General features: G+C 48.4%; 14 protein-coding genes across 14 annotated transcripts; 8 read left to right on the plus strand and 6 right to left on the minus strand.

The window, feature by feature from the left end:
* Nucleotides 1-180: 180 nt before the first annotated feature.
* On the plus strand, nt 181-2714 carry POJ06DRAFT_298291 (magnesium transporter NIPA-domain-containing protein). Its single transcript, XM_056190647.1, has 2 exons — nt 181-1211; nt 1259-2714. The coding sequence occupies exons 1-2, from the start codon at nt 577-579 to the stop codon at nt 2484-2486; spliced, it is 1863 nt and encodes a 620-aa protein (XP_056047313.1). The 5' UTR covers nt 181-576; the 3' UTR covers nt 2487-2714.
* Nucleotides 2715-3486, minus strand: POJ06DRAFT_243020 (NADH-ubiquinone oxidoreductase B12 subunit family-domain-containing protein). The gene is made up of 2 exons (XM_056186293.1): nt 3202-3486; nt 2715-3140 (listed from the first exon to the last, which is right to left on the minus strand). Exons 1-2 carry the CDS (start codon nt 3258-3260, stop codon nt 3005-3007), a joined length of 195 nt encoding a protein of 64 aa, XP_056047314.1. The 5' UTR covers nt 3261-3486; the 3' UTR covers nt 2715-3004.
* POJ06DRAFT_204742 (ribonuclease H-like domain-containing protein) lies at nt 3487-5179 on the plus strand. The gene is made up of 4 exons (XM_056185347.1): nt 3487-4184; nt 4237-4595; nt 4650-4943; nt 5002-5179. The coding sequence occupies exons 1-4, from the start codon at nt 3759-3761 to the stop codon at nt 5027-5029; spliced, it is 1107 nt and encodes a 368-aa protein (XP_056047315.1). The 5' UTR covers nt 3487-3758; the 3' UTR covers nt 5030-5179.
* POJ06DRAFT_243022 (WD40-repeat-containing domain protein) lies at nt 5180-7019 on the minus strand. Its single transcript, XM_056186294.1, has 4 exons — nt 6909-7019; nt 6598-6840; nt 6294-6535; nt 5180-6239 (listed from the first exon to the last, which is right to left on the minus strand). The coding sequence occupies exons 1-4, from the start codon at nt 6909-6911 to the stop codon at nt 5204-5206; spliced, it is 1524 nt and encodes a 507-aa protein (XP_056047316.1). The 5' UTR covers nt 6912-7019; the 3' UTR covers nt 5180-5203.
* Nucleotides 7020-7124: 105 nt separating this feature from the next.
* On the plus strand, nt 7125-8394 carry POJ06DRAFT_243026 (anticodon-binding domain-containing protein). Its single transcript, XM_056186295.1, has 3 exons — nt 7125-7883; nt 7936-8062; nt 8123-8394. Exons 1-3 carry the CDS (start codon nt 7366-7368, stop codon nt 8198-8200), a joined length of 723 nt encoding a protein of 240 aa, XP_056047317.1. The 5' UTR covers nt 7125-7365; the 3' UTR covers nt 8201-8394.
* Nucleotides 8395-8666: 272 nt separating this feature from the next.
* Nucleotides 8667-9806, plus strand: POJ06DRAFT_8644 (uncharacterized protein). Its single transcript, XM_056191669.1, has one exon. It carries the CDS (start codon nt 8910-8912, stop codon nt 9666-9668), a length of 759 nt encoding a protein of 252 aa, XP_056047318.1. The 5' UTR covers nt 8667-8909; the 3' UTR covers nt 9669-9806.
* Nucleotides 9807-9944: 138 nt separating this feature from the next.
* POJ06DRAFT_191240 (nucleophile aminohydrolase) lies at nt 9945-10906 on the minus strand (the record flags this gene model as incomplete). Its single annotated transcript, XM_056184835.1, has 4 exons — nt 9945-10339; nt 10393-10559; nt 10634-10782; nt 10844-10906. 4 exons carry the CDS (start codon nt 10904-10906, stop codon nt 9945-9947), a joined length of 774 nt encoding a protein of 257 aa, XP_056047319.1.
* Nucleotides 10907-11146: 240 nt separating this feature from the next.
* POJ06DRAFT_8669 (uncharacterized protein) lies at nt 11147-12788 on the plus strand. Its single transcript, XM_056191672.1, has 3 exons — nt 11147-11185; nt 11238-12428; nt 12483-12788. The coding sequence occupies exons 2-3, from the start codon at nt 11259-11261 to the stop codon at nt 12642-12644; spliced, it is 1332 nt and encodes a 443-aa protein (XP_056047320.1). The 5' UTR covers nt 11147-11185; nt 11238-11258; the 3' UTR covers nt 12645-12788.
* A 144-nt stretch (nt 12789-12932) lies between these two features.
* On the minus strand, nt 12933-14402 carry POJ06DRAFT_279532 (uncharacterized protein; the record flags this gene model as incomplete). Its single annotated transcript, XM_056189822.1, has 3 exons — nt 12933-13145; nt 13200-14273; nt 14370-14402. 3 exons carry the CDS (start codon nt 14400-14402, stop codon nt 12933-12935), a joined length of 1320 nt encoding a protein of 439 aa, XP_056047321.1.
* Nucleotides 14403-14847: 445 nt separating this feature from the next.
* Nucleotides 14848-17650, plus strand: POJ06DRAFT_8672 (WD40-repeat-containing domain protein). The gene is made up of 3 exons (XM_056191673.1): nt 14848-15479; nt 15528-16431; nt 16482-17650. Exons 1-3 carry the CDS (start codon nt 14928-14930, stop codon nt 17447-17449), a joined length of 2424 nt encoding a protein of 807 aa, XP_056047322.1. The 5' UTR covers nt 14848-14927; the 3' UTR covers nt 17450-17650.
* On the minus strand, nt 17651-19451 carry POJ06DRAFT_8673 (cation efflux family-domain-containing protein). Its single transcript, XM_056191674.1, has one exon. The coding sequence runs from the start codon at nt 19229-19231 to the stop codon at nt 17852-17854; it is 1380 nt and encodes a 459-aa protein (XP_056047323.1). The 5' UTR covers nt 19232-19451; the 3' UTR covers nt 17651-17851.
* Nucleotides 19452-20255: 804 nt separating this feature from the next.
* On the plus strand, nt 20256-21855 carry POJ06DRAFT_284885 (pyridoxal phosphate-dependent transferase; the record flags this gene model as incomplete). The annotated part of the gene is made up of 4 exons (XM_056190182.1): nt 20256-20473; nt 20524-20864; nt 20919-21360; nt 21410-21855. The coding sequence occupies exons 1-4, from the start codon at nt 20359-20361 to the stop codon at nt 21853-21855; spliced, it is 1344 nt and encodes a 447-aa protein (XP_056047324.1). The 5' UTR covers nt 20256-20358.
* A 161-nt stretch (nt 21856-22016) lies between these two features.
* Nucleotides 22017-23430, plus strand: POJ06DRAFT_8687 (ubiE/COQ5 methyltransferase family-domain-containing protein). The gene is made up of 2 exons (XM_056191676.1): nt 22017-22291; nt 22368-23430. The coding sequence occupies exons 1-2, from the start codon at nt 22084-22086 to the stop codon at nt 23093-23095; spliced, it is 936 nt and encodes a 311-aa protein (XP_056047325.1). The 5' UTR covers nt 22017-22083; the 3' UTR covers nt 23096-23430.
* On the minus strand, nt 23152-25388 carry POJ06DRAFT_8695 (MBOAT, membrane-bound O-acyltransferase family-domain-containing protein). The gene is made up of 3 exons (XM_056191679.1): nt 23778-25388; nt 23493-23722; nt 23152-23432 (listed from the first exon to the last, which is right to left on the minus strand). The coding sequence occupies exons 1-3, from the start codon at nt 25061-25063 to the stop codon at nt 23209-23211; spliced, it is 1740 nt and encodes a 579-aa protein (XP_056047326.1). The 5' UTR covers nt 25064-25388; the 3' UTR covers nt 23152-23208.
* Between the last annotated feature and the right edge of the window lie 1342 nt (nt 25389-26730).

A 26730-nucleotide genomic window follows, 5' to 3' on the forward strand; every position in this document is an offset into this window, starting at 1 on the left:
GACAGATTAACGAGCGCTGCATGTGGGTTTAATTACCACTTCTAATCCTTGGTAGGGTTAGGAAAGAGGAAGCAATGCGCTAGGACTAGATAGGTTTAGTGTGAAGAATGGCTACCCCCCGTCCAGTGTCTTTCGCGGCGCTAGCTCCAAGTCAGCCCCTACCTATCTAGGACTGATTCCTGTTAAGTTCCTAGGTGCCAGGACAATTTTGCATGAGCAGCATTGGCTAAGTAATTCGCATTTTACGGCGACAGAGTGGGTTGAAGTAACCTTTCTGAATTATTAAGTGACGTCACGTTCGCGTCCTTGACGTCAGGAGGTATTTTTGGTCGACGTGTCAGCAGTAATTGCTTGCTCACTTGGCATTCGCTGGCACTGCATTGATTACGTACTGGTCAGGAAACGACGAGGGTTGAGAATATTGTCTAAACTGACGCACTTGTTATATTATGGGACGGAGTAGTTGCGGAATTAACTAAGTGCTCCGTAAGAGCAGTTACTATCGTCAGACTGGGTGCATACACAAGGACTTAGACGGACAATTGAACGATTTTGCGGGTCATATACTCATCGAGTATGTCAGATCCAACTGCAGTAACGCCAGGAGATGGCGACTCTCCTGGCATGCATTCGTCGTCATTAATCGGCATCGTCACCGCTATCGTCGGCAATGTTATCATCAGTATAGCACTTAACTTGCAACGCTACGCTCACCTGACGATAAAGAAAGACGCGACTGTGAAAGCCGCACTATATACCGCTAGACAAGGTGGGGAATCTGAAGCGCAACATGCAGGAGCGCCTGCGTATGATGAAGATGTTGAGGAGAGCGGTGCATCCAGAGATTTGGAGCGTGGGCCAGTTATGAGCCGGGTCCAGAATGGAGAACATCCCTACTTTTATGAGGCTATTCCACAGCCGCAACAGAGTACATCCGGGTCTCCTGTAATTCCGGGATCTCCCGCGACATATGACAACTCGTCGATAACAAGCAAAACGCATGAAGGTGATGTACGATTAGTCGAGACCAACGAACAGGGTACCGTATGGTATTCGTCAGCACGAGGAATGAGAATGGCTAAGGACAAAACGAAACATGGACTTCCTCGAACAGAGACGTTGCGGTCAAATGCGAGCGTGTCTGAAAGTACAGATCGCTTACCAAGATACATGAAGAGCGGATACTGGTGGTTAGGAATTGCCCTCATGGCGTACGTATCCTATCTAAAGTGATCTGAATGGCTATTAATTGGTCTAGTACCGGTGAAACTGGAAACTTCCTCGCGTACGGTTTCGCTCCAGCGTCGACAGTGTCACCACTAGGAGTCGTCGCACTCATTTCAAATTGCATTGTCGCTCCTATATTCTTCCATGAACGGTTCCGTGTGCGAGATTTTATGGGCGTTGTAGTTGCTGTTGCAGGGGCTGTGACAGTCGTTCTGGCTTCAAATCCAGAGGAAGAATTTCTGGACCCACAACGAATTCTCGATGCTGTGTCGCAAGTGTCATTTGAAATATATGTCGGTGTGACACTATTTCTCATCGTCGTTCTAAACGTCTTGAGCAATAAGTATGGTGACAGACTTATTTTCTTTGATATCGCCCTTGTTGCCCTGTTCGGCGGATATACCGCGTTGAGTACAAAAGCCGTTTCGAGTCTGCTTTCCTATACGCTGTATCGTGTGTTTACGTACCCAATAACGTACGGCCTGGTATTGATATTGATATTCACTGCAATTATGCAGGTCAAGCATCTGAGTCGTGCATTACAGAACTTTGAGTCCACTCAAGTCATTCCAACACATTTTGTGTTCTTCACCATCTCTGTCATCGTCGGCTCAGCAATCTTGTATCAAGATTTCTATGGTGCATCGACCGCACAGCTAGCAAAGTTTTTCTTCGGCTGTGGTTTAACGTTCGTCGGTGTCTACTTGATTACGTCAAACCGCAAGAATGAAGACGATATAGACATGAAAATGGACAGGGTTGTCGACGAAGCCGAGGGCAGCGATTTCTTCTCGACTGTCGCATCAGTTAATTTGGATCGCAGTGCTGGTGCTCGGACTCCGACATCGTTTTATGAAGAGGACGAGGATGCGCATGAAATTAACGATGCTAATGCCACTGTTAATGCTCGAACACGGGCGAATCCGTTGGTCAGTGATGATGATAGAGCGCGTGATAATGCCATTCCGTCCAGTGAGTCCAGTCCGTTATTGTCATTCTTGACGCCATCCAAGTATGGTTCTAGTCCGGGTACTTCGTCACGATCGTACGTTCCAGGTCCTGCGGGCATGGGTCTGATCATGGACTCTGTTGTTCGTGACAGAATGAAATCATGGCAGAAAAATCATCAAAGACGTCTGCAGCGAGAAAGCGGCGCCCTAGGTAGTGGGCGGAGGAGATTTGCCGCGGAGCCCACTATCGTCGACACTCAAAACGCCCCGCTCTATCGCGCACAAACTCGTGGTGATGAGGAGGATTGAAAAGCTCCAGTTCGTGTAGGATTTAGAGAAGTGGTTTAGATAGACGGTATACAGCATTTTAAGCGAATTAGGTCTACACATTGTTATCGAGTAATGTTTCATAAAAAGGGGACGGGTCACCTATTTGAATGCTTTCTATTAGTTTGAATTTCGGAGTTGCAGAAGTCGAGTCGGGTTATACATTGCTCTTTAGTTGCGTTTTTTAAAGCATTTTGTTTGAATCTGGTGTAAATACTTTGTGTTGTATTATTCTCACAATTCGGTGCCTTGCATTGCTTGTTCCTCCAAGAGTCTAGACAATTTCTCAGAGGCAAATCCGAGATCCATGACTGAAACGCGTGATGGTACATTGTTTCTCTATGCATAACATCCGATCGCCCATATTAAGTCTCAGCCTAAATACATAATTGAACAGTGAGTCTTTGTACAAGTAGAAAGGTGAATTTAACTCTAAGAATCCGCATCTTAGCCCATATACGTGATTCTACAGTGAAATATGGCTGTTTTATTTTGTCAATTCAGTGGCCAGGAGTTCCGACAAGCTGCTCGTACATGCAGTAAAGCACGAACGCAGTAGCACCGACGCCGAAGCCAGGGAACATTCCTTTTAGCCGATTATATCGTGAGAACTGTCCGGTGTATCTCCAGGCCTCCCTGTTTACTATGTTAGCACAAGAAAGTAATGATCGTTTCGACTTATGAATGGCATGCTTACCTCTTCTCCCATGGGTCCTTAAGTGGAGTAGTCGCTAGACTGTAACGGCTCGGTCTCATAGTGTATGTATTGTGAATTATGTGGTTTTGTAGGAGAATTCAACCAAACGCGCGGAAAAGTCGAATCCTCATAATCCTCACAACTCAATGGGACCTGATGCCGATTGGCTCGTCGGGGCTCCACGACGTTTGCCGAGAATGGCACCGAATATTTATTTGGGTGACGCTAAGGTCGCGTGTATGCTTGAGTGACAATATTTGGCAATCTTGACCGCCTCGCACGAATCTGCCGGATTATGTTGAAGACCGAGACAGGTTCAAGCGCGCATCGGCAATCAAATCATTTGTGGTCTGCGATAGAAAGTATAAGCGGTTTATCATAGTTAATGCTACAGGCATTTGAGAGTGGTGCGGCGATTAAGAATCTGAAGGACGGCGCGCGGTCGGTTTCAAGCGAGAACTTCACCGTCAGTTAGGAACAGCAAAGTGGTCGAATCCTAGCCGAAAGGACACGAGTCGATACGTACAATAATACGATATTTTACGTCTCACGCAGCGATGGTTCCGGCGCCGCCATCATCGATGCCCATACCCCTTCAGTCTGCGAGCATGCTTCCGCGATACAATAATATCTTTCCTGGTTTAGCGACTAGTGCGCATAGCGCCCAAATGGGTGGATTTGCGCAGGGACTAGCACCTCCCCCATTAGCTGGTGCTAGCGGTGTTCATCAGGGTGGGCCCTCTTTACAGCAGCAACAACAGCAACAGCAACAGCAACACAATGTTCAGACGGCAGCCCAGACTCCCCAATTACAGCAGCAGCAGGCACATGGATTACAACCTGCTTTACAACAGGCAATGGCGTCACCTCAAGTCCAGAGCGCAATGGGGGGTGCCTTGATACGGGAAGTCTGGCAGACGAATTTTGAACAAGAAATGCACGTCCTTAGAGAACTAGTAGAGCGCTATAACTACATCTCACTTGTATGCTATACTATCACGACGGGTCTTGGCGATAAAGCTAACCGAATTCTAGGAAACCGAATTTCCTGGAATAGTGGCCAGGCCGATCGGTTCATTTAAGACCACAACAGATTATCATTATCAGACTTTGAGGTGCAACGTGGATCTTCTACACGCAATTCAGCTGGGCATTACGTTCGCGGACGAGCATGGAAACCATCCTGAGGGTCTTCCCAGTACTTGGCAGTTTAACTTCAAATTCAACTTAAGCGAGGAGATGTACTCTTCGGATTCTATTGACATATTGACGAAATCGGGAGTCGATTTTAAGAAGCATGAGGAATATGGAATTGATGCTTCAACGTTCGCGGAATTGTTCATAAGTAGCGGCTTAGTATTAGAGGACGGCGTAAAGTGGATAAGCTATCATAGGTAGATTAAAATCCCATTATTTTCTTTTTCTAGATAGTTACTAACTCGGATTAGTGGCTACGACTTTGGATATCTGATATCCATGATGATGAACACGTCTCTACCGGAGGAAGAAGAAGAGTTCCTCAGCCTTGTAAAGCTATTTTTTCCTTCGCTTTATGACGTGAAGTACATTATGCGGTCTGCGACGACAAAGAATTTGAAAGGAGGATTGCAGGAACTTGCAGACGATTTGAGAGTAGCTAGGGTCGGACCGGCACATCATGCAGGCAGCGAAGCCTTGCTAACAAACTCATGCTTTTTCGAATTACAGAAGTACATTCAGGACGCCCCGGAAGAGTCTTATCAGTATGTGTATCAACTCAGATCAGTTTCACGTAAGAATAGTGCTAACATAATCAATTAGGGGAATGATATGGGGCCTCGTTTCATAGTATAATTGCCATTGCGGTTAGACTTTGCAGTTCGATGATTTATTTTAGTGCATTTTGCTGTATGGGAAATGGCGTTTGTTTCTACTGTATGATATTGAACTTGTAAAATAACTACAGAGCACGATGGAATGCTGGGAACGATAGTGGCTATGTACTGTATTAGATTTCTGCTTATCACATCTTCCGTCTTTTCTCTGGCTTCTCCTCATCCTCGGCGTCGAAGTTGAATACCCTAATCTCTCCATCCATTCTTCTCGCTAGTGGCAGATCAGGTCTTCGAGACTTCAACGGATCCTTCCTTGCCATATTTTGTCGCTGTTGGTTCGTGAGCCGGTTTTCGTCTCTATTTTTACCCGACATCATGTCAGGCGTGATAGCTGCCGCAGTTAGATCGATATCTGCAGTTATGTTGTCATCCACATGCCGAACTTTAGGGGGCTTCTCAACGACAACCTTGGCACCTTTCTGAGACAACTCTCGAGAAAATAAGACGTGTATAGCACCTGTAGATGTAGTCGCAAGGATCTGACCGAGCTTGGAGTGCCACTGAGTCTTCACTACGGACGATGGCTTCGATGCATCTAGAGTTACCGCTGTTATGGTGCTAAGATCCGACTTGTCAATAATATGTAACTGCCCGACAGGCGAGTCCGGTGTTGAAGACGTGCCCGTTATGATATATCTTCCATTCGGACTAAAAGATATATTCGTCTCCTGAACCGTGTTCTCCAGGCCAGACCGACTCAGTAGTGGTTTCTTAAAATTTCGAGCATCCCATAACTTGATCGTTCCATCTCCACCTCTCGTCAATATGGTCGAATTGTCAGACCCGTACACGACTCCTGATGTCCATGACTCTTTGCCATGCGCATCCTGAATAGACGCGACCGGTCGATTGTACGGGCCACTACTGCTCCAGTAAGCTATGCCACCATCCGTAGTTGCTCCAGCGATATATTTCCCATCAGGACTCCAACCAATTGAAGACACCCTTGTCTTGCCACCCTTGGTTGTCCGTGACTTGACGACAATAACGTTCCGCTGAGCGCGTTTGATGTTTGCATCCCATATGCGAATTGTCGAGTCTAATGATGATGTAGCAAACAAGTTGTCGTCGGTAGGATGCCAAGCACCAGCTGTGAGCTCCGCTACATGACCATCTGTGTTGTTCATATCTCGCAAATACATATCTCCGCGAACATATTCCAACCTGTTTCATTGTAAGCAATTGCAAAGGATTCTAATTTTAGAAGTTTGTCCATACTCTTCCTCCCCGTCGCGTGTGAAGATCTTCGCTTGGCTCGACGACGGAATAACCAAAATCCATTCACCATTCCTTGAAAACTGCAATTCATGAATAGGATGCGATTCCACTGGTTCTACTATCCTAAACGGATGCAAAGCAGCGAGGTTCATGCCATTAAAGTCCCAGAGGTCCATATTATAGTCGTATGAACCACTAGCTACTCGGACTCCAGCTGGATCCACATCCAATGCAGATACCGTCTATTTCTGTCAGCCTAGCAAACCATAGACACTGAAGAACGTGCCCAACAATGCCGACGTACTTTATTATGCTCTCTTAAGGCTATCTCATGAGAAATCGGTAGCTCTTCCAGTTCATCGTAGTCGTCGCTGTCATCGTCATCATCACTCTCTCCACCGATTCTTTTGCTTGCCTTCTGAGATAGCAAGTTTATGTACTCTGGTCTCCTGCATTTGTCGTATTGTCCTTCAAAATCATATGTCACCGCCTGTTTGCCGAAGCCAGAGGGGAGAAATTGTCGCAGTTGTTCGTCTTCGCTGTCGCTCTGTAGACAATGCTGTGGTTAGCCTGATCCACCTAAGCTGGGGTCTTGTATATACATATCACCCATACCATGTTAAACTTCCAGAGAAAATTCTTTACTCAGCCTATTACATCTCCAATATGCTCCCTGCTGCATTACCTCCACAGTTCGTCAGATGCTGGCGATGTAACTCTCTTAGGAGCTTGAATCACGGTGGGTCACATAATCACTCTGACCGCATACAAGTCACAAGTCCTCCCACAAACCCCTCGAGATACAGACCACATACACCTAAATTCGTAACTACGTAACTACAAATAGAAGAATTGAGATACGGTACTATCCTATTGTTCTTTGTTGGTCTATCATTATATGGCTTAATCATTGACCGAGGATTATTGTGGATATTGCCATTTACATTGTGAAGGTTTGTGAATACAGTTGGAAAGGCATGCCTTCTGTCATTCTCTGCAAGATGCAACAATTTGCTAAAATATTACAGAAGCATATAAGGAAAGGCCGTTCCGATTTAGCTATATTCTCATTATGAGCACGGATCGACGACAAGGATCTGGCCCCGGTGGTTACCAACAACGACCGCAGAATCAAGGCGGTACACAGGGAAGGCCAAATGCTGGCCCATCATCGATCGATTGGGTCCTCGGTCTTAAGGTCAAGATAGTGACTACATTGGACGACATTATTGTTGGACGCGTGTATGCTTATTGCACACTGACGAATACGTTGACAGTGTTGGAGGATGAGACTCCAGTTGGAGCTAAGCCTGATCTGAAAAACTACCGTATCTTGAAGGTCTCGTTCATCAAGGATCTTGCAGTTCTTGAAAAAGACGCCGGTGATGCGAGCGAGGATGATGCGATGACGGTCAACAGCCAGAGCTCTGGGCCGTTCTTAAAAGCGACACCGCGCATTGGGCCAGTTGATATCAACAGCGCAGTGCAAAAGATCAATAGCGCTGCTCGTGCGGCCGGGCAGCTCTTGGCCCAGAGAGGCGTCGGAGTGACAAAAGATGCTCAAGATTTATTTGACGCTTTGGCGAAGACGTATGTGGTTCCTTATAGTAGATTTGACGTTTGACTAATTCTTGCGTTGAAGGCTGCCCGTTCGCTGGTTAGACAAGTCGATTCTTGTCCTAGAAGAGGTAAAGGTCGATCCTCCATACACTGCTGAAGCCTGCAGCGCGAAGACAGGCTCACCCGCGCTGGATCGAGTCAAGAAAGTGGTATGTATTTGCTTGCTCTTTTCAGCCTGATCTTTGTTGGCTTACCACAGGTGCACCCAGGTTGACGGCGAACGGCGGCGACTAGAAACGCTAAAGCAAGCACGATCTGAAACAAGTGAAGAAAGAAAAGGTGGTTAAAAGCTCAATTAGGACCGGGTTCTACTATTTGTTTGTCATGTTTCGTTGGAGTTTGTTTGTCATATAGTTTTTTTTGGTACAATGTCATTGGAAGGATCTTAGTATAATGGAAAAGTTACTTGGCTTTGATAATGATTGACAACTGGTGAGAGCTCTCTACATGCGCGAAGGAAATGCGCGGAGGCTAATGATGTTCTTTGAGAACCGTGCGTCTCCAATCCACGACGCGCTTTCCAGACATCACTAAATATGGAGCGTAGCCAAGTATTACTGGCGAATGCCGTGTAATAATTCATGCATATGCAATACGAGTTGGTAGGACTCAGGACTGGAGCGCTGCGTCATCGTGCACTTATCAGGGATGCGATGAACTGGAAGAACGAAGGGGATGGGGTAAGGGCACGAATCATTGAATCATCGTGATCGCCTCATCGCTGGACCGGTTTATGCTCTGACGTTACGCCGGCCTATGCGGAGCTACTTTATGTCGTCCGATGCTCATGCTCTTCGCTCACATCTACATATTACGGCCAAATTTACGCGTCGTGCCGAATAAGTGGAATATTATATTAAGGTGATTTATTAATTAGAGTATTTGTCGACCACTGCGTCGACGCAGCCCGACTGCAGTTCCAGTCAATAGTACCAATTTCAGCGCCATTTTTGCTTGACAATCGGTTTAGATGCAACCTCACTAGATTGCACAACGATGGCTGCAGAGTCTCTAGTGGCTAGTGATGCACTCGTCGCAGTGCGTCAGCGGCCATTGCAGACCCTACTGTCTCTTCCGGATGAACTATTCATACCAATACTGATCCACCTGGACATCCCTGATCTCCTTGCTGTCTCACGAACGAGCAGACGACTACGGCGACTAGCACTCGACACCCACTTACATCACTTGCGGCTACATGTATATATTCCATCGCGCTTAGTCCCATACTTGTCGTTGCGCCCTACAGAGCAAGACCTCTTATCGCAGCAAATTCTTAAATCGCCCTTACGTCTTGCTCATCGATTCCACGCTGCTGCTAATGCTCTGCGACTCGCATTCGCTCGAAATTCATTGAGAAGGAAGCTCGAGCTTAGGCCTCAATTGAACGAATTGATACAGAGAGGCGTGTATCCCGCTACTGATGCACGCGTGAGTCCTGTCTTAGCGATGAGATGTAAGGCCCTTGAGAGGGAGAAGATCCGCAACTTGTTAGAGCAAGAACTGAAAGGCCGGATATGGGACCGTATACGCAACGCGATGGGTCGTCGAGAGAAGGATAAGCAGGAAAGCGTCCGAGTACTCGTCAGTCGCTATTCTCAGCGGAGGCGCGAAGATAGTTCGGCGGCGGGGAGTATGTTTGAGAAGCATAGACGGGATGCGCGAGAAGCACCAACTAGGGCCAAAGTGTATCGCTTACGGTTGTTTTTTGAACGTATATCAAGAAGTCAGAAGGTCTCGGTTGCGGTTGCATGATGGGTTATTGGCGTATGATTGGTTGTAACTCAGATGGGCAGTGGGTAATGGGATTGTGGATACGGTCGGGATGGTACTCGGAGTTCATAGTTCAGGCTTTTGTTTGGTTGAGATTGCTTGGGCTTGTTGTCTTAAGTTTGTTTATTTCGTCTTAATAATTTATTTCTCTGGTTGCTAAATTTCTCGAATCGTATTAAGTATGATACTTCCGCTCAATACGACCAATATTCATTTGCACTGCTATATAAATACATGCAAATCATGCAGATACCTATCTTACGCCGTACCTTGTTGCTCCTCATCATCCTCGCTCTTCTTGGCTAGCCCAAATTTCTTTAAAAGCGCATCAATTTCCGATGGCTTCAATAGATGGCAATACACATTTCCTTCTTTGTCCTTGCCGACGGTGGCAAATTCTACTTTCTCGCTCGTAAGTGTGGGTGCATCCATAGTTTTGCTTAAGACCTTGATCGCAAGCTCGCACGCCTCTGCCAGAGTGCAATCTTCTTTGTAATCCTGCTTGAGAAGTGTCTGGGCAGTAGCGTTATTTGCACCGACGGAGGTCGCTTTCCAGCCACCGTAATTACCCGACGGGTTCGACTGATAGAGTTGGAATTCATATCGAGAATCGTAGCCGGCGTATATAAAGGAGACGCCAAATGGACGCAGACCTATAGATGGGTTAGCCATTTCTTGTCCACACTAGCTGATCGTCTTAACTCACCTCCGTGCTGTGTATATCCTTGCTTTAAGTCGCATAGACGTCGAACTAGTTGTTCACACGGTATATCCTCGTTATAAAGTCGGAGATAGTCCTGAGCATACACACGCGCGTAGTTGACAAGGATGCTCGCATCAGAAGTCAAACCAGCAACAGCGCAGATCATATTGCTGCATCTCGTTAGAACTATCCTTCATATATCGCAGCTATAACAGTTGATCGTTATACATGCACAACCACTTACTTGTTAATTGTATATAGCTTCTCGGCTGACGTATCTTGCTCCAACAGCTTCGATGTCACTTTCCGTTCCGCCGCTAGCACGATCCCGTCCTTCGCCAGCACACCAATAGAAGTGCCTGCATGAGAAATTGCTTCTAGTGCATATTCAACCTAAAATTGAACTAAATTTCAGTTTTTGCCGCAGATCACGGGATAGATGATTGTAGAATACCTGGTATAATCTGCCTTCAGGTGAGAAGATGGTTGTACGGCTGTCATATCTTCTGCTGCCCATTGTATAATCTGTATCATATAAAAATCTTTAGACCTGTATGCGAGCGTAACTGACGTGAACTGCAACCAAAAGAGGTCGATTGAATTGGTTTGGTAATGATAAAGTCGAGATGTATGATCGAAGATGTTGGCGCGGCGTTGTCAGCCCGTAGGCGTCAGCACTTGGGAGCGTACTTATCAGACCGCAATATTTACACGGGCTGGAAGTCAAGCACTCGAGGCACTTACATACTCTATGAATTAAACGGTGGGATTCCGGACATTTTTGAGACTATAGTATGTAAGATAAAGTGAATTGAGGTCAGCGCTGAAATCTTAACTGTCTACAATAGGGATATGTGCGCAGATCAACCATGAACAAACCGGCTCAGCCTCCAGTTAAGTCATCATCGTCGACACCATTACCACCAGGATGGACACAACATATCGCTCCTTCAGGGCACTACTACTATTTCAACAAAGCGACAAAGGAGTCAACCTATGACCGTCCCCGGCTACATGTAGCTCAAACTTCTCCTGCAATTGCCAAATCAGTTTCACATCCGCCGCATCTAGCTCAACCTGCAATTTCGGCACACCCCCAGCACAATCAGCGACCTACGCCAGAGCAAACGAACTGGCAGGCAGCCTACACTCCCGGATTTCAGCAACAACAGCAACGAGATGGACAACGCCGTCAACGAAAGCCGCGCAAACGCGAAGTGCCGCGGTTACTGCGGCCACTGTCTCTTGAACCATGGCTTTTAGTCGTTACAAATCTTGGACGGCCATTCGTTCATAATGCTAGGGAACGCGTGTCAATTTGGTTGCCGCCACCAGAAGTCCAAGCTGCTGTCGATACAATCCCAAAGGACGAACTTATAATGATGGTTGCAAGATGCAGAGGGTTTAGTGGCGGTCGCGATGGTGCAAGAAAGCTCGTCAGAAAGGCTAGAGTGGAGAGCCAGAAGGGCTCCCAACAGATGCCTGTGGAAATCCATAAGGAGGAAAGCACTGGTGGCCAACTACCTTATGAGGACGAAGATCTGGATGACGCAGCCCTTCTCGCTGAGGCGGAAATGTCCGCCGCAGCAAACAGAGGGATCATACGCCAACGGAATCGTTCGCCGTCCGGCTCTGAAGAGCAAGAGTCGGAGGAGGAATCTGATGACGATGGCGAGTCGACAGCAGATGAAGAAGACGAAGAAGAGGAAGTGGACAAGGGCGCTGTCGAGTTCAACGAAGATGACATTGAATGGCAAATCCAGGCAATGATGGAAGAAAATCCGGAACTGCTCGAGGGTGCAGACGACAACGACGAGGAGGTTCCGTACGAGGAACGTATAAAAGTCTTTAGGGAACTGTTGGTAGATGCGAATGTCAACCCCTATTCACCTTGGGATACGGAAATGCCGAAGGTTGCGACAGATCAACGCTATATTATCCTGGAGACATTAAGTGAGCGAAAGGCGGTGTTCGAAAATTGGTCCAAAGAACGGATTACCGAATTAAAGGCTCAGAGGGCAAACGAGCCAAAATTTGATGTATGGTATCTTGTCATTTTAATGTATGCTAGGAATTTACTAAGCGTTGTCTAGCCAAAGGAGCAGTTCCTGGAACTACTGCGTCAATATGCTACTCCGAAATTGTTCTACCAAGAGTTTAAACGCAAGTATCGAAAAGAACCAATTTTCAAAGACTCGAGCCTTACGGACCGAGAAAAAGAGAAGATATATCGCGAATACGTTAAGAAGAAATAACTGTATATATTTTGTATCTAACGGTAGGCATAACGGGATTTGCATAGGGCTCTGTCCAAATTTTATCGTATAGAAATCATAGATTATCCTTAGTAAATCACAAATGCAATAATATTACGCCACGAAGGGAATGAATGGATCCCAAATAACAACGACATATAATACACACGGAATTGGCAATACTCAGTTTAGATGAAGTATTCCTTTGAAAATTTCCAAAACTCCCCTCCCAGTCCTATCACGAGTAATCATTATCATGTATCTCTCTGTCTCTCTTCTCTCCGATAGTTATATGTCTTTCTTCTCTTCTACGTGGTCTTGTCCTTTGTTTATCGCATTCCCCGTCTTGATTGCTACTTTCTCAATATTTCCTGGCGCACTAGCCGTTGGCATCAGTGTGGAAGGTGGAATATCATTCTCTTTATCATCCGTCAAATCCATAGCATCAACATCCTCATCGGGAGCGCCGCTGACATCAGCCTTGTCCTCGCCGTTACCGTTCTGCGGGCTCGCGAGAGGACTTGGTGGTGTGGAGCTGTTATGCCATGTTGCGACATCAGACTGCAACTTCCCAAGCTCCTTCTGGAACCGTTTGCCGAATACATCGATATAGTACGTTGCCCCATTATACGATGCTACCATGAAAATGGTGAATACAAAAGTGGCAGACAGATATTTGCTGTGGTACCAAATCGGACATGGGATCATAGTCAACATCTGATAGCCAAACTGAATCATGGTGAAGGCAAGGACAGGGAATGGTTCCGGCAGACCGTTGACGAACAATCCCAATTTCGTGTCCTTGTAGCTTCTGCGTAGCCATTCAAAGCTTGTGAGATAACCGGCCTTAATCTTCTCCTTCCGTCTGATGGTGATAAAAATGTGATAAAGCGTCTGCCAGATGGCATACCACAAGCTAGCCCAAAACATTCCTTCCCACAAACTTAGCGACTTTAGCTCGGCGGCGCCGCGAAATCGAACGAACTTGTAGTCGTCGTCTAGTCGAAAACGGATGCAATGGAGCACAACTGGCGGCAGAACGTGAATAATAGCACTGGTTGTCTTCTCAATACTATGCAGAACGAGTGAGTTCCTCCACGTTATTACCGCCCAAGCTAGCGTGCCATATGCTAGACAATACGTCGACAGGAACAACATTCGCGATCCGGGGAATACCCACAACCACGCCAGTAACAAAATATTCACAAAATAACATAGGTCGGCAAGGAAATACTGATACGCTCGTTTCCGATAACTATATACCCTAATTGGCATCAAGTAGCACATTTGTACTGAGTACCAGACGTGAAACCACTCTGGATGAGCACCTAGCAAAAGACCGGACGCAAACACGTTTCCCAAGCCAAATGCAAATGCCAGTTTCTCTCTTTGACTGACAACTTGAGCATCTTCCCATTTTGCTTCAAATCGCGAGAGAGAGGTGAGAAATCGCCGTTTTAGTCTGTCGATATCCTCTTCACGGCCGCGCAAGACACGGTCTCGCTGTCGCAGGGCCATGCCTTTGATTTCGCCGCCCTTTCTCCGCACCGTGTGATTAATCTGATTTATTCTGGTAGATAGAGCCAAATTCTCCAAAACATCGAGGATGGAGAGTCTATCAAGAGGGACCTCAATGGACGGAGTTTCTGCACCACCATCGATGGTAGATGACGCAGACGAAGTCGAAGCCGAGCGAGAAAATTTCCTGATGTCTGTGGCGAGCACTTCTGGCGAGTTTGCGGCAGATGATTCTGACATATCTTGAGTAACTAGCGTAAACGCTGCCGAGTAAATAATTGAAGATATTATAAAGATCGGACAATTAAGTCGTGGTACGTGCGAGAAAGTCGCTGCCGATCGACCAAATGTTCTTTGAGCTGCAGTCTCAAGAAACTGTGACTTTGTGCATGTATTATCTTGCTGTGTGACAACCAACAATCGCACCCTGAATAAGTGCCAGCTGGTGCAATCTGTAAATGTGTGAAATACAGACAATGGAACGACAATCAAATCCACAGGGCCTGTTCGCCTTTCGCACGTGTGCCCAGCTTGGGCCGTCTCGCCGCTCGCCGCCAGCCGCGCCCGCCAGGGTCTCTTAAACGCAAAAGTCGTTTTTCTCCATGCTCAAAATTCCATTCTGCTGAAAACTGAGTTTTCAAGGAAAGCCAAACGCCATCACGAAATTGCACATCACCACACACGGCCATAGTCCACTCGTTAGGGTACCAACCTCTGCAATCTGCCAATCTCTGTTCGATAGTAGGCTGATCGAAGCAGTCCAGGATGCCTCCAAAGCCGCCTTCGACGCCGGGCTTTTCGCAGACGCCGTCATCGGCTGCGGGCTCAGGAGGCAGCTCTTCCACACCAGCTCATCCTCACGCGCCCATGGTCCCACGCGCAGCCATCCCACAATCGTATCCATCGACACCAACAACTCCGGGAGGACCCCATACTGGGGCTGGTGGCCCGTCGACCGCTACTGCTGGAGCTGGAAGCGTAGGCGGATCGGGCGCTGTTACGCCTGGGACACCTGGAAACACCGGAGTTGCACCCGTCGGCTCTCAGTCTACTTACACTCAGGCTGATCTCAATCGCATTGTACTAGAATACCTTGGAAAGAAAGGTTACTCAAAGACAGAACAGATGCTGAGAATGGAGAGCTCGAATGCGATGGGACGAACTCCCTCGCCGCCATCTACAAGTAATGATTCAAGGACAAGTAACGGCACAGCGACAAACAACCTATTGAAGAGTACCACAGATGATCCACAACTTTACATTCGTGCATATGTGTCTCTTCGTGATTGGATTGAGACTTCACTTGACTTATTCAAGGTACCCAAGTACGTGTGAATGTTTCATTGGCACGGCTAACCAGCATAGCCCGAACTGCGCAAACTCCTCTTCCCAATCTTTGTTCATACATTCTTCTACCTGATCCAAAAGCCCGACAGAGATTCACCAGCTACAAGCCTAGCTCGGAAGTTTTTCGACACATATTCAGGCGACCATTCAATTCTGCACGGCCACGATCTGCAGTTGCTGTCTGGTCTCACACTCCCAGAACACCTTCAAGAAAATGAAACAGCAAAGCTCTACCGAGAAAACAAGTACAGGCTCAACATTTCCCGCACGACTTTCGATCTGCTTTTACATTTCTTGGACGAGAATGAACGTAATGGAGGACCGGTTACAATTCGATTGATCAACCAGTATATTGAGACAAACATAACCACATCGCGGCCCGATCGAAATGATGCTAGAAATCAGACCATTGGTGACGACGAGGGTATACCTGGACACATTACTGGACGGGAGACCAAATTCAACCAACAAGCGGTTAAGCTCGGAATGTTCCCGATGGACGAGCGCATGGTCAAAGAGGTCGAACTACAACTGAAAGAGGAGGATAGCAGATCACAACAAGAGCACGATGAACTAGGAGTTGTGCCAGAATCAAGAACGCTTTTGCAGGAGTTTCAGGATTTACACAAGCCGGAACCAGAATCAGATACTCCCGTGCGGGATATATTGCCTCTGCCACCATTCAAGGGCGCGGACGTGGAAGCTGAGGTTGCGGCAATTAAGGATGCGAGAAGTAGGTTAAAGATTGGTCCGATCCAGGCGTCATCGCCAAGTGTATGCATGTATACATTTCACAACACGTATGACGGATTAAATTGCTTGGAATTTTCTGAGGATTCAACATTGGTTGCGGGTGGTTTTGCGGATAGCTACGTGAAGGTCTGGAGTTTAAAGGGCGAGAAGCTGCAAAGTGTGGTCAAAGGTATGGTTTCTGGGCCAGAATATGATTAATTGCAGTGTTGATGACCATAGGTTCTACGCCCTCCCCCAGTCAGCGACTAGTAGGTCATGCCGGTCCCATCTACGGTGCTTCATTCAGTCCCGACAATCGTTATCTTCTTACCTGCTCGGAAGACAAGTCTGCGAGACTTTGGTCTATGGACACACACACAGCGCTCGTCTCTTATAAGGGCCACAACCACCCGGTGTGGGACGTCACGTTTAGTCCAAATGGTCATTACTTCGCTACAGCATCGCATGATCAGACAGCTCGTCTCTGGTCATGTGACCACATCTACCCACTCAGAATATTTGCTGGTCATGTCAGTGATGTAGACTGTGTTACATTCCATCCGAACTCTACGTACGTGCTGACTGGATCGAGCGACAAGTCCTGCCGGATGTGGGATGTTGCGAAAGGCACGCCCGTTCGAGTGATGCTATCACATCACGCCCCCGTGTCGTCAATATGTGTATCGCCTGATGGTCGGACTCTAGCGTCTGGTGCGGACGATGGGTCTATTATTCTGTGGGATTTAGGAACAGGCAAGCAGATTAAAACTATGCGTGGGCACGATAGAAACACATCGGTCTACTCGCTGTCATTCAGCAGAGAGGGTACGGTGTTGGTTAGTGCAGGTGCGGATTGTAGTGTTCGCGTATGGAACGTGAAGGGTGGAAGTACATTGCCGGCGGATGGTGTTGTCGGAGGAATTGCCGCGGCGGTGACTGGTACAACAGCGTCGTCAGGTGCTACCGATTCAGACAAAATTTCTACAGTGATATCAAATGGCGTTGCGACGACATCTACTGGGTCAGCTGCAGACGCATCGGCGCCGTCGCAGAAACAAGGCGCGTCGATGATCGGCCGTCCAGTGCCGGTAGTTGCGACTGCCGACCAAATGGCTGCGTTTATGACGAAGAAGACGCCGGTTTACAAAGTAAAGTTTACGAGGAGGAACTTATGCTTGGCAGGTGGTGCGTTTATGGGAACGTCATAGGGTGTGCCGCACCTGCCGGTACGACTATTGTATAGATAGATGTATAGTTTATTGCTCTATTCGAGTGACAGGTAAATTTATCTGGTGGGTTGTTTTGGTTTGTGCAATAAAAGGTCTAGTTAGTGTATCTCAAAACGTTATGTATGTATTCATCAATGCTACACAGCACTGTGCATGCGAGATACTGAACGAACGAACGCTTCACGCTTCAACGGAAGAGGAATCAACCTGAATGCCAAAGACAGCTGAAGTTTATACAATCGTACCTTCGAGATGCTATCAATACACAAAATGCTATCAATACACAAAATGCTTCACGTAACCAGCAAATGTCCTCTAGTCTTCCTGTACCCATCAAATCGTATATAATGCATACATATGATATCTAATTTGTCGCTCCGTTTATTTTGCTAGTTCATTGTGTTCGTTCCTCTCGATCCAGGTTCCGATGTCAGTTTCATGTTCGTCGAATGTTCGGATGCTGACCGCTCGAACACCTTTGACCCCATCAGCGACCGCAATCTTGACGTGCTTTGCAATCTGGTTCGCGTCCTCGAGTGTGACTGTGTTGCCGTCCTTTGGCGATATCCGTAGGTCGACGTCGACCGACATGACCGGTCCGGATTTAACACCGCGCACGTCCAGCACTTCAACATGGCACAGCGGATTGTCTTGCATTGTGACGTTAGCAACGGCAGCACGCGCTTGGTCGAGAACATCGTCCGGCATGCTGTGATCCACGATTTCCAGAACGGCTTGCTTCCCGGACGCGTATCCCGCCTGCAGAATGACGGTGGACACAAGCAATCCACCGGCTGGATCCAGCCAATCCAGATGCCAGAAATGGCTTCCCGTGATAGCCACGAGCGCGACGATGGAGGTCAAGCAGTCGACGCGATGGTGCCAGGCGTTGGCCGCCAACACCGTCGATTTCTTGTTCTGTGCAATTTTCATGGTTGCTTGAAAGAGCCATTCTTTGATGAGAATGCTGCCGCCTGCCAGCCATGCTGCGTTCAGATCAGGCTGGTCGTGCGCGCCGTGAGAGTGCGAATGGCCGAAGAGAGTGTGTAAGATGCCTTCGTGTGCGTGCTCGGCGGTCTGTATAGAGGCAATGATCTCGTCGGCGGTGAAGATGTGGGAGTATACACTCTCTGCCGCGTTGACACCAATGCCCAGTCCAGCGATCATGAGCATTGCTGCCACGCCTAAGGATCCCAGGGCCTCGACTTTTCCGAATCCCTTAGGAAACGCGGCGGTCGGGCGTTTGAGAGCGACAGATACGGTCCCCAGTGTGAGGAAGTCGGATAGCAGGTCGGACAGCGCATGCGCCGCATCTGCGATGAGAGCTTTCGAGTTGAAGACATATCCGCCGATGCCTTTGGCAACAGCCATGCCGAGATTGACCCAGAGGCCAATTCGCGTGATTCGCACTCCGGGATCGGTGACATCGTCGGACAGGAGAAGGGAGCTGTCGTGCGTGTGGGAATGAGAGTGGAAAATGGAATGGCTGTGTGAATGGTCTGCGGTGGTGTGCGAATGATCGTGGTTGAGGTCGTGGTTGTGATCGTGTTTGTGAGAGCCTGAGCTGCTTAATTGTGAGCTGCCTGAATGGAATTCTTGTCGCAGGCTAATGCGGGTAGCGCCATCGATGTGGGTAGCTTTCGACCGTAGAAATGCCTGAGTGACCGCCCATCGCGCGTGCGATTGCCGTGAATTTAACGAGAGTAGACGCGCAGTATGACGACCCAATGGCAAAACGGACGACTGAGTGTATTGCAGCATACTGTCAAGCGGTCCAACTGGTAGTGGAGATCGTGGAGATCAAGCGGAGTACCAGAACTGGGGACGCGGCACAGAGACCTGCGCTACACGATTCTGGAACAAAGGTCGACTCCTTATTCAAAGGTCTGTGGACCCGACTGGGAAGAAGAAGGATCGCGGCAGTGGAGTGATTCCCACCTGAACCCGAATCCGAATACGACTTTGCCGAATACGAGAGTCGTTTAAGCCGCGACGATTATCAGATCCGGCGGAAGAGCCACATTTTTCAGTCAAACCTCGCTATAACGATACTCCATCCCCAATATAGCGGTAAAGTCCGGTGCTGTAATCTAAACATTGGTGAAAAGTGAGTCGTTTGCCCTTCACAAGCTTAGTAGCTCGGTATTGCGATCAAAACTTGATGCCCGGATTACACCGGCTTAGCGAGGTTTGACTGTAACTGAGCAACGGAAAGTCTCATGCGTTCAAGGGTATACGTATATGCACATATGTATTTTGCACTCAATCAAAATTAAGCAAATGCCAGTAGCCGCGAACTACAAAGCTAATCCAAGCCTGGACTCTTAAAGATCACCCCCAACTAGAACAAATGATACAGTTACACATATTCATTCGTCATTCATTTATTCACGTAAATTAAATACACACAATATATATGTCGGTCGAACTGATTCCCAGTAACTCACACGAAGTCAATTCTTCGTCCTCACCAGGCGCCCAGCAAAAACCCTTCCTCTTGCATCTAATCCATAATCCAGAACAAGCGAAACGATATAAACATACCGCTTATTTCATTCCGGCTGCAATCGACGGCTCAATTATTCGTGGACTGCGTCCTGAGTACGTGACAACTGCAGCTGGACATATGCGCTATCTTTCAAGAAAAAAAAATTGATTGGGCGTAAGGTGGATTATATATTTTCTAATGCACACGCAGCAGTGTGATTTGTGCATTGGCCCTAACCCTTAACCCTGGCTGGATAAGTCGCCGAGACCTACTCTAAGGATCGTTCGGTCGTTTGATCTGCCGTGTATAATATTCCTACTCGGGGCCATTGACTTTCAGCTTAGAGGTTTTGAAGATCCACTCGACGGGAGAGGGAAGTAAGCTGCCACTAAGATCGAGCATGGCAACAGAAATCCCGCTCGACCGTGCGACCGCGAAGAAATTCGACAGCGAAGATATAATTGCGTCGGCGCGAGATGAATTCTACATTCCAACAAGAGCAGAAGTAACTCAAAGTACGTCTCTACTTTTAGGCGGCTCGGTCAAATATTAATGACCTCTTTAGACAAGGAGATAGCAGACCCTGACGCCCCAAGTTTGTATCTCTGCGGCAACTCACTCGGATTGCAGCCCAAGCTCACCAGAAAACTGCTCGACGAGGAACTAAACGTGTGGGCGAGTAACGGCGTGTATGGACATTTTCGACATCCGCATTCCCGTCCATGGGTAACGATTGATGAAACAGTGACGTCCACGATGGCCGACATTGTCGGCGCGAGGAAGGAAGAGGTCGCAGTCATGGCGACGCTAACGACAAACTTGCACTTATTGATGGCAGCATTTTATAAGCCTACGACAGAGCGATATAAGATTATTATCGAACACAAGGCGTTTCCGTCGGATCATGTGTGTGTTTGTCGATGTCGCTATGCGGGAAGTTGTGCTGACTATGAGATTTAGTACGCCGTCGAATCTCAAATTCAAATGCATGATCTCTCGGTAGATCAAGCCATGGTGACTATTAAGCCTCCAGCAAACTCCAAAATTTTGCCGACGGACTACATCCTCTCGATTATAAAGGAGCACGCGTCAACTACAGCTCTTGTGCTACTTCCTGGTGTCCAATACTACACCGGCCAGGCCTTCGATATCCAGCAAATTACTGCATACGCAAAGTCACTGGGGATAATAGTCGGTTGGGATTTAGCTCACGCGGCAGGGAATCTAGCGCTACGTCTACACGATTGGGACGTGGACTTTGCCGCTTGGTGTTCGTACAAATATCTAAACGCCGGGCCAGGCGGAATCGCTGGCCTGTTTGTGCACGAGAAACAGAGTGAACGGCCACGACTTACGGGATGGTGGGCGCATGAAGTGAATAGTCGGTTTATGATGGATAATCGTATGCATCCAGTGTACATTTCGAAAACCACCACTAATGATGTGGATAGATATGAAAGTCCAGTACGGCGCTGCTGGATTCCAACTGTCAAACCCGTCTGTTCTGGACACGATTGCATTGCTGGGTAGTCTTACTGTGTTTCGGAAGTACACTATGAAGGCGCTCCGTGCGAAATCCGTCGCATTGACAGGCTACCTTGAAACACTCCTCCTTTCCCGTTTTCCTGACAAGCCATTTTTGATAATAACTCCCTCAGATCCGGAACAGAGAGGCGCGCAGTTGAGCTTGGCGTTCGCGGACGGAATGATGGATGAGGTCAATCAGGTATTGCAGGAGAACGGCGTGACGTGCGATGAGCGCAAGCCTGACGTGATTCGGGTTGCTCCTACGCCGTTGTATAATTCGTTTGAGGATGTGTGGGTTTTTGTCGATCAGTTAAGGAAGGCTGTAGATATCGTCTTCGCGAGGAGGAGGTTTAAGTCGGCTCAAGTCTAGGTATTAGGGTCCTTTAATGGCATCCGCATTTGTATACGTCTCGTACAAGTCGTAGTAGCGTAGTGATCCATAGATAGTCCTATCTGTTGTGCGAAGTTAGCTAGTGAAGTATCGTGTAGTCAAATCAGGGTTGGAGGAGCGTTGGATACGAGGAGGCCCATCAGCGCCGCTCCACACACACACAACGTTCATCTCGAGTCCACCCGATCCTTAGCAGTGACCCCGCCAATGGCATTCCTACAAGGACTGCCATTGCGGCCATATCAATTACTACGCCTAGGTCATGTCGCTTACGGCCGGTTTTCCAATGCGAGATATTTGTCCGCTTCAGCTCTACTCCACAAGTCAAACTCAGAGTCAAACCAACAGACGGCAGCAAGCAGAACGACGCATTTCGGATTTAGAGATGTTCCCGAGGACGAAAAGGAAGAACTAGGTACGTTTCACTTGGGTTCATATTGCTGAACCGCAAGCAATTTGCTTGGGATCGCAAATAGTGACAACTACGGTAGTCCGCGACGTTTTCTCGTCGGTCGCAAAGTCGTACGACGTCATGAACGATGTCATGTCCTTCGGCATCCACCGGATCTGGAAAGACCACTTTGTCGCCAAACTCGACCCGGGCCGTCGTCCTGGTGGCGAGCCCCTCTCGGTCCTCGACGTGGCCGGCGGGACCGGCGACATTGCGTTTCGGATGCTGGACTGGGCGACCGAGATCCACAACGACCACCAGAGCAAAGTCTTGGTCGTCGACATCAACGACGACATGCTCAAGGAAGGACATAAGCGGAGTCTGGCCACGCGATACGCGGACGGGTCGCGCATCGAGTTTAAAGTCCAGAACGCGGAGGTTCTGGACGCAGTGCCGGACAATTCCCAGGACTTGTACACGGTCGCGTTCGGCATCCGGAATTTCACAAACATTCCGGCTGCCCTTCGCGCCGCGCACAGGGTCCTCAAGCCGGGCGGCGTGTTCGCATGTTTAGAATTTAGCAAGGTGAATGTCGGGATCTTGGACATGATTTATCAGCAGTACTCGTTTAGTGTTATCCCGCTGATGGGACAGCTTGTCGCTGCCGACAGGGACTCGTACCAATATCTCGTCGAGAGCATCGCGCGGTTTCCGTCCCAGAAGGAGTTTGCGAGGATGATCCAGGATGCCGGGTTTGAGGTTTCCGGGGATGGATATGAGGACTTGACATTTGGAGTCGCTGCCATTCATACCGGCGTCAAAGTCTGATTTGTCATGAATTGTAAATAGACAGGGAAGGTGCACATCTGTAATTGTACGACTTTTAATAATCCAGCAATAATAAAATACAACCATTCACCCATCCGTAACTAAACAAGCATTTAAAACGTCAAATACAGCATGCACATCATGGACGGTCCGGTATATATGCCAAACCAGAACATGATGTTGCCTAGAATCTTGTTATTCCTCAGGAACTTTGTCTTGGACAGCTGTACGAGGGGTAACTGGCACATCTGCAACACCAGGAGGTAACCCCGCAGCTTCTTGAAGATAACGAACATGACGAGTTCGTGGATCACGGATGAGAGGAGAAATGTTATGACTATGAGAGCGTGAGTACAAATAACCGGTCAGGACGAGAGGAGAGAAGGAGACGACATACCCGTGGCGGCGCCTTTGGAGACTTGGAATGCGGAAATGCTGCTATGGTACACGTGTCTGAGCAAGAACTGATGGACGGGCACGTTCCATTCGCGCGCGAACTGGTCCCATTGTACGGAATTCCACCAGTCGCCGTAGAAATATCTGTCGGCGAAATGCGTCAATTCTGCGATCTCGTTTAGGATCGCGTCCCAGATGATGTACCACGTCAGTAAGTACATCAGCAGGAATCTGGGCCTGTTAGTGGCATTTTTTTTTCAGCAGCAAAGAAAGTTATGAAACGTACGGGAACAAGAGTTCGAAAAGGAGGAACGGATACTCTGTCACTTTCTCCAAGAACGGAAGTGAACGGAGACTTAGTGCATGCATGACGATCGGGTAAAAGTACTGTTCGGCAATAATAATCATTAAGAAAAACACGCCGAAGATGGCAGCGATCTTTTCGAAGACGTAGTCCCACCGGATGGATTCTGTGCGCGGATACTCGAGCTCGTAGACGAGTGTGGGGAGCATCATGTAGTCAAAGAAGTTGAAGAATGTGACATTGTTGGGGTACATGACCTTGCTCATTGGCAGAGATGACCTGAGTTCGGTTTGACACATGGCGATCTCTTCGAGCAGATGTTCTTCCTGCTGGTCCTGGACCAGACTAGGCGTCCGTTCTCCTTCTTCAGTATGCAGGCCTGCCAAAGCGGACTCAAATAGCACCAGATCACGCTTGACGACCGACAGGTACCCGCAGAAGAAGGCATATGAATGCTGCTTCATTAAGAGGACTAAAGAATGCAAACACAAGAAAACACGCCCGATCCAGGGATAGTCGTTATACATTGGCCACCAGAGGGCCAACCCGATAAACGCAACCTCGTAGCACGACTGAACCGCCCAGCCGGTCGAGTTCCACGAGACCTTGTGCTTGACAATAGCCTGCTGAAGCACGACATTTGCAAACGTGAGCAAAAACAGGACGAGGTCGGTGATGGCGATCTTTGGCAGATCGCGACATAGAATGCTGACAATGTGGGTGTCTAGGAAGTACCCTGTATTTCTATAATTCAGCAGCACGGTCTTTGCAAACAATATAAATGTGCCAAGCCAGAAAAGCGTGTAAAATCCGGCAAAAACAGACGTGCGACTGGCTTCGGCTTCCAAGATCGTCGTGTGTGGCTGGAATTTGACGTCCTTGAACCGTGGCCGGTGTCTTGCCTTTTTGGCGGAAGCGTGGAATAACTTTGTGACGGCGGTTTCGCGCGCGGTCGTGATCTCGTGCGCGATCTTTTCGACAGTGACTGTGGTGATCTCCTTGAAGTCGCGCTGCACAAAATTGTGGGTCTCTGCCGACGTATCCGAGGCCTCGTTCGATGACCCATCTCGGTCGCTCAGGTCTGGCGTCATCGAGCCCGACGACGAAAGCGACGTCGTGGACTCTTGCGGATCGGCCATGAGGTGCCGCCCCTTGTACGTAGGGTGAAGTGCGCGATATATCCTCAGGTTCTCTGCTTCGGCGGAGGTAGTCGTCGATTCAGCAGCAGCAGTAGCGGCGTCGCCGCCATTATTCGCTCGATCCGCCATGGTGATCTACCGCTAGCGTTATATAGGTTACCTACCGCGATGCAAGGAGTATTATAAATCAATTATCTTATTTTGTCGTTATGTTTCAATGGTGGGCCGAGGACTATTCGCCGGCGGCGGGAACCGGCCGATGTCATATCGTCATCTTACCAAGGAACCAAGGGCCCTAAGGCACAGCGCCCGTACGAACGGTTACCCGGCCTTTCAGACGAATGCCACGGGACCACAACCGTCCTGTTCGACACCAACGCCCAAGATAAACTTGTAACTTTACCGAATAATTTCTATTATTTTTGGTTTCTTACATTTTATTATGGGGTCAATTTCACAACATTATTAGTCAGCGTTCAGTTAGGGTAATGGTGAGCTTGGGGAAGGCGGGCGCGTGGATCCAACGGCGACGGAGTCTGACAACCTGCGAGAGTTGGTGGTCGGTCGAATTGCTCCGAGACCCGATAATGCGACAATACGCCAAGCGAGCGATGAGCTTTGAACAAACACGCGGGATGGTCACGTTTGTCAGCGTTGAGTTGGGGGAGCGATTTTGACGAGGGATGGAATCAAGCTGGCCGACGAGGACCGCTGGTTTTCTTCAAACCTCAGTAGTTAACTGAAGAACTAATACCACACCGAATTTGGTGTGAAGAAACTATGCAGATATTTTACGCTCGGCTCTTGGTTAACAAGGACAACGGCTTCATATCAGACTACAACAGGACCAAGGGTCGGCTGCAGTCGGCGCCGTGTGAGACTTGCATACATATAATGGAGCAGCCAGCGGCGGCTTCTTCGGCTTGGAGAAATCGGATGGACCGGGCGGTGGCTGGCAAGGAGTGCGTTGGTTGTCCGGAGTGGCTGGTCTGTGGTCCAAACGGCGCCCAACTTGGTCTGAGTGCGATACTGCGATGACCTGTCCTGTATATGAATATAATAGTTATTATTCGGCCGTCATCGTCGGAAACCGCTTCAATCTGCCCGGAGTTAGTAGTTAGAGGGTGAGGCCGGCGGGCGTTAATCCGCGCTACGTCATAGCGTCGGCAATTGGCACTCAGCCAGCGAGCGCAATTTCTGGCGGAAGAAACCGGCTAATTCTCGGGATCCTACAGGTCAATTCGACTCGAATTGGAAGTTGTCTCGACGCGTCCGCGGAAAGAGAATCGCGTGGTCGACCCGTCTCGGTGACATCACCACGCGTCAGGCACGTGCCGCAGCAATCAAGGCAGCCGCAACTCCGGAACGCTAGTCCTGATTCGGAAATCTAATTGCTTTCGATCAGCCGTCAGCAAGGGTGGACATAAGGCATAATCGCACACCACGTTTTGTGTCGGTGCAGCCGCGCCGGAGTTTCAACCAGGCCTGCCCCTGGATTGAATTGTGATCTGCGTCTACATAGCATGATATAGCATACAATCCACGTAATCCACTTGTTGTCATTCACCCCAATGCACACTTCCCACTTCCCATATGATGTATGTTGTTGGACGACTGGATTACAGCGAGAATCTGGCATGGCATGACAGCGCCAGTCTCGCAAATGGTCATGCGTCCAAGTCTACGTCTCTGTATACGATGTACCGCACCAAACGAATCTGGCGAATCAAGCAATTAGAAGCGCAACTTGGACCAGCATAATCTCAGTCTTCTCAGATGCCTGTGTAATATTAAGC

Source organism: Lipomyces tetrasporus (assembly GCF_029532465.1).
Source record: "Lipomyces tetrasporus strain NRRL Y-64009 chromosome Unknown POJ06scaffold_1, whole genome shotgun sequence".
Lineage (NCBI taxonomy): Eukaryota > Fungi > Ascomycota > Lipomycetes > Lipomycetales > Lipomycetaceae > Lipomyces > Lipomyces tetrasporus.

Bases quoted from the DNA above. Each gene is read 5' to 3' on its own strand.
- POJ06DRAFT_298291 (XM_056190647.1), top strand. From the start codon at position 577: ATGTCAGATCCAACTGCAGTAACGCCAGGAGATGGCGACTCTCCTGGC. The intron at 1,212-1,258 runs GTACGTATCCTA...TAATTGGTCTAG, and splicing joins TTAGGAATTGCCCTCATGGC to TACCGGTGAAACTGGAAACT.
- POJ06DRAFT_243020 (XM_056186293.1), bottom strand. From the start codon at position 3,260: ATGAGACCGAGCCGTTACAGTCTAGCGACTACTCCACTTAAGGACCCA. The intron at 3,141-3,201 runs GTAAGCATGCCA...CATAGTAAACAG, and splicing joins AAGGACCCATGGGAGAAGAG to GGAGGCCTGGAGATACACCG.
- POJ06DRAFT_204742 (XM_056185347.1), top strand. From the start codon at position 3,759: ATGGTTCCGGCGCCGCCATCATCGATGCCCATACCCCTTCAGTCTGCG. The intron at 4,185-4,236 runs GTATGCTATACT...ACCGAATTCTAG, and splicing joins GCTATAACTACATCTCACTT to GAAACCGAATTTCCTGGAAT. The intron at 4,944-5,001 runs GTATGTGTATCA...ATAATCAATTAG, and splicing joins GCCCCGGAAGAGTCTTATCA to GGGAATGATATGGGGCCTCG.
- POJ06DRAFT_243022 (XM_056186294.1), bottom strand. The intron at 6,536-6,597 runs GTACGTCGGCAT...TGACAGAAATAG, and splicing joins CCTTAAGAGAGCATAATAAA to ACGGTATCTGCATTGGATGT. The intron at 6,240-6,293 runs GTATGGACAAAC...ACAATGAAACAG, and splicing joins ACACGCGACGGGGAGGAAGA to GTTGGAATATGTTCGCGGAG.
- POJ06DRAFT_243026 (XM_056186295.1), top strand. From the start codon at position 7,366: ATGAGCACGGATCGACGACAAGGATCTGGCCCCGGTGGTTACCAACAA. The intron at 7,884-7,935 runs GTATGTGGTTCC...CTTGCGTTGAAG, and splicing joins TTTGACGCTTTGGCGAAGAC to GCTGCCCGTTCGCTGGTTAG. The intron at 8,063-8,122 runs GTATGTATTTGC...AGGTGCACCCAG, and splicing joins TGGATCGAGTCAAGAAAGTG to GTTGACGGCGAACGGCGGCG.
- POJ06DRAFT_8644 (XM_056191669.1), top strand. From the start codon at position 8,910: ATGGCTGCAGAGTCTCTAGTGGCTAGTGATGCACTCGTCGCAGTGCGT.
- POJ06DRAFT_8669 (XM_056191672.1), top strand. From the start codon at position 11,259: ATGAACAAACCGGCTCAGCCTCCAGTTAAGTCATCATCGTCGACACCA. The intron at 12,429-12,482 runs GTATGGTATCTT...AGCGTTGTCTAG, and splicing joins CAAACGAGCCAAAATTTGAT to CCAAAGGAGCAGTTCCTGGA.
- POJ06DRAFT_8672 (XM_056191673.1), top strand. From the start codon at position 14,928: ATGCCTCCAAAGCCGCCTTCGACGCCGGGCTTTTCGCAGACGCCGTCA. The intron at 15,480-15,527 runs GTACCCAAGTAC...TAACCAGCATAG, and splicing joins CTTCACTTGACTTATTCAAG to CCCGAACTGCGCAAACTCCT. The intron at 16,432-16,481 runs GTATGGTTTCTG...TGATGACCATAG, and splicing joins GCTGCAAAGTGTGGTCAAAG to GTTCTACGCCCTCCCCCAGT.
- POJ06DRAFT_8673 (XM_056191674.1), bottom strand. From the start codon at position 19,231: ATGCTGCAATACACTCAGTCGTCCGTTTTGCCATTGGGTCGTCATACT.
- POJ06DRAFT_8687 (XM_056191676.1), top strand. From the start codon at position 22,084: ATGGCATTCCTACAAGGACTGCCATTGCGGCCATATCAATTACTACGC. The intron at 22,292-22,367 runs GTACGTTTCACT...CAACTACGGTAG, and splicing joins GGACGAAAAGGAAGAACTAG to TCCGCGACGTTTTCTCGTCG.
- POJ06DRAFT_8695 (XM_056191679.1), bottom strand. From the start codon at position 25,063: ATGGCGGATCGAGCGAATAATGGCGGCGACGCCGCTACTGCTGCTGCT. The intron at 23,723-23,777 runs GTACGTTTCATA...TAACAGGCCCAG, and splicing joins CTTTTCGAACTCTTGTTCCC to ATTCCTGCTGATGTACTTAC. The intron at 23,433-23,492 runs GTATGTCGTCTC...ACGCTCTCATAG, and splicing joins CTCCAAAGGCGCCGCCACGG to TCATAACATTTCTCCTCTCA.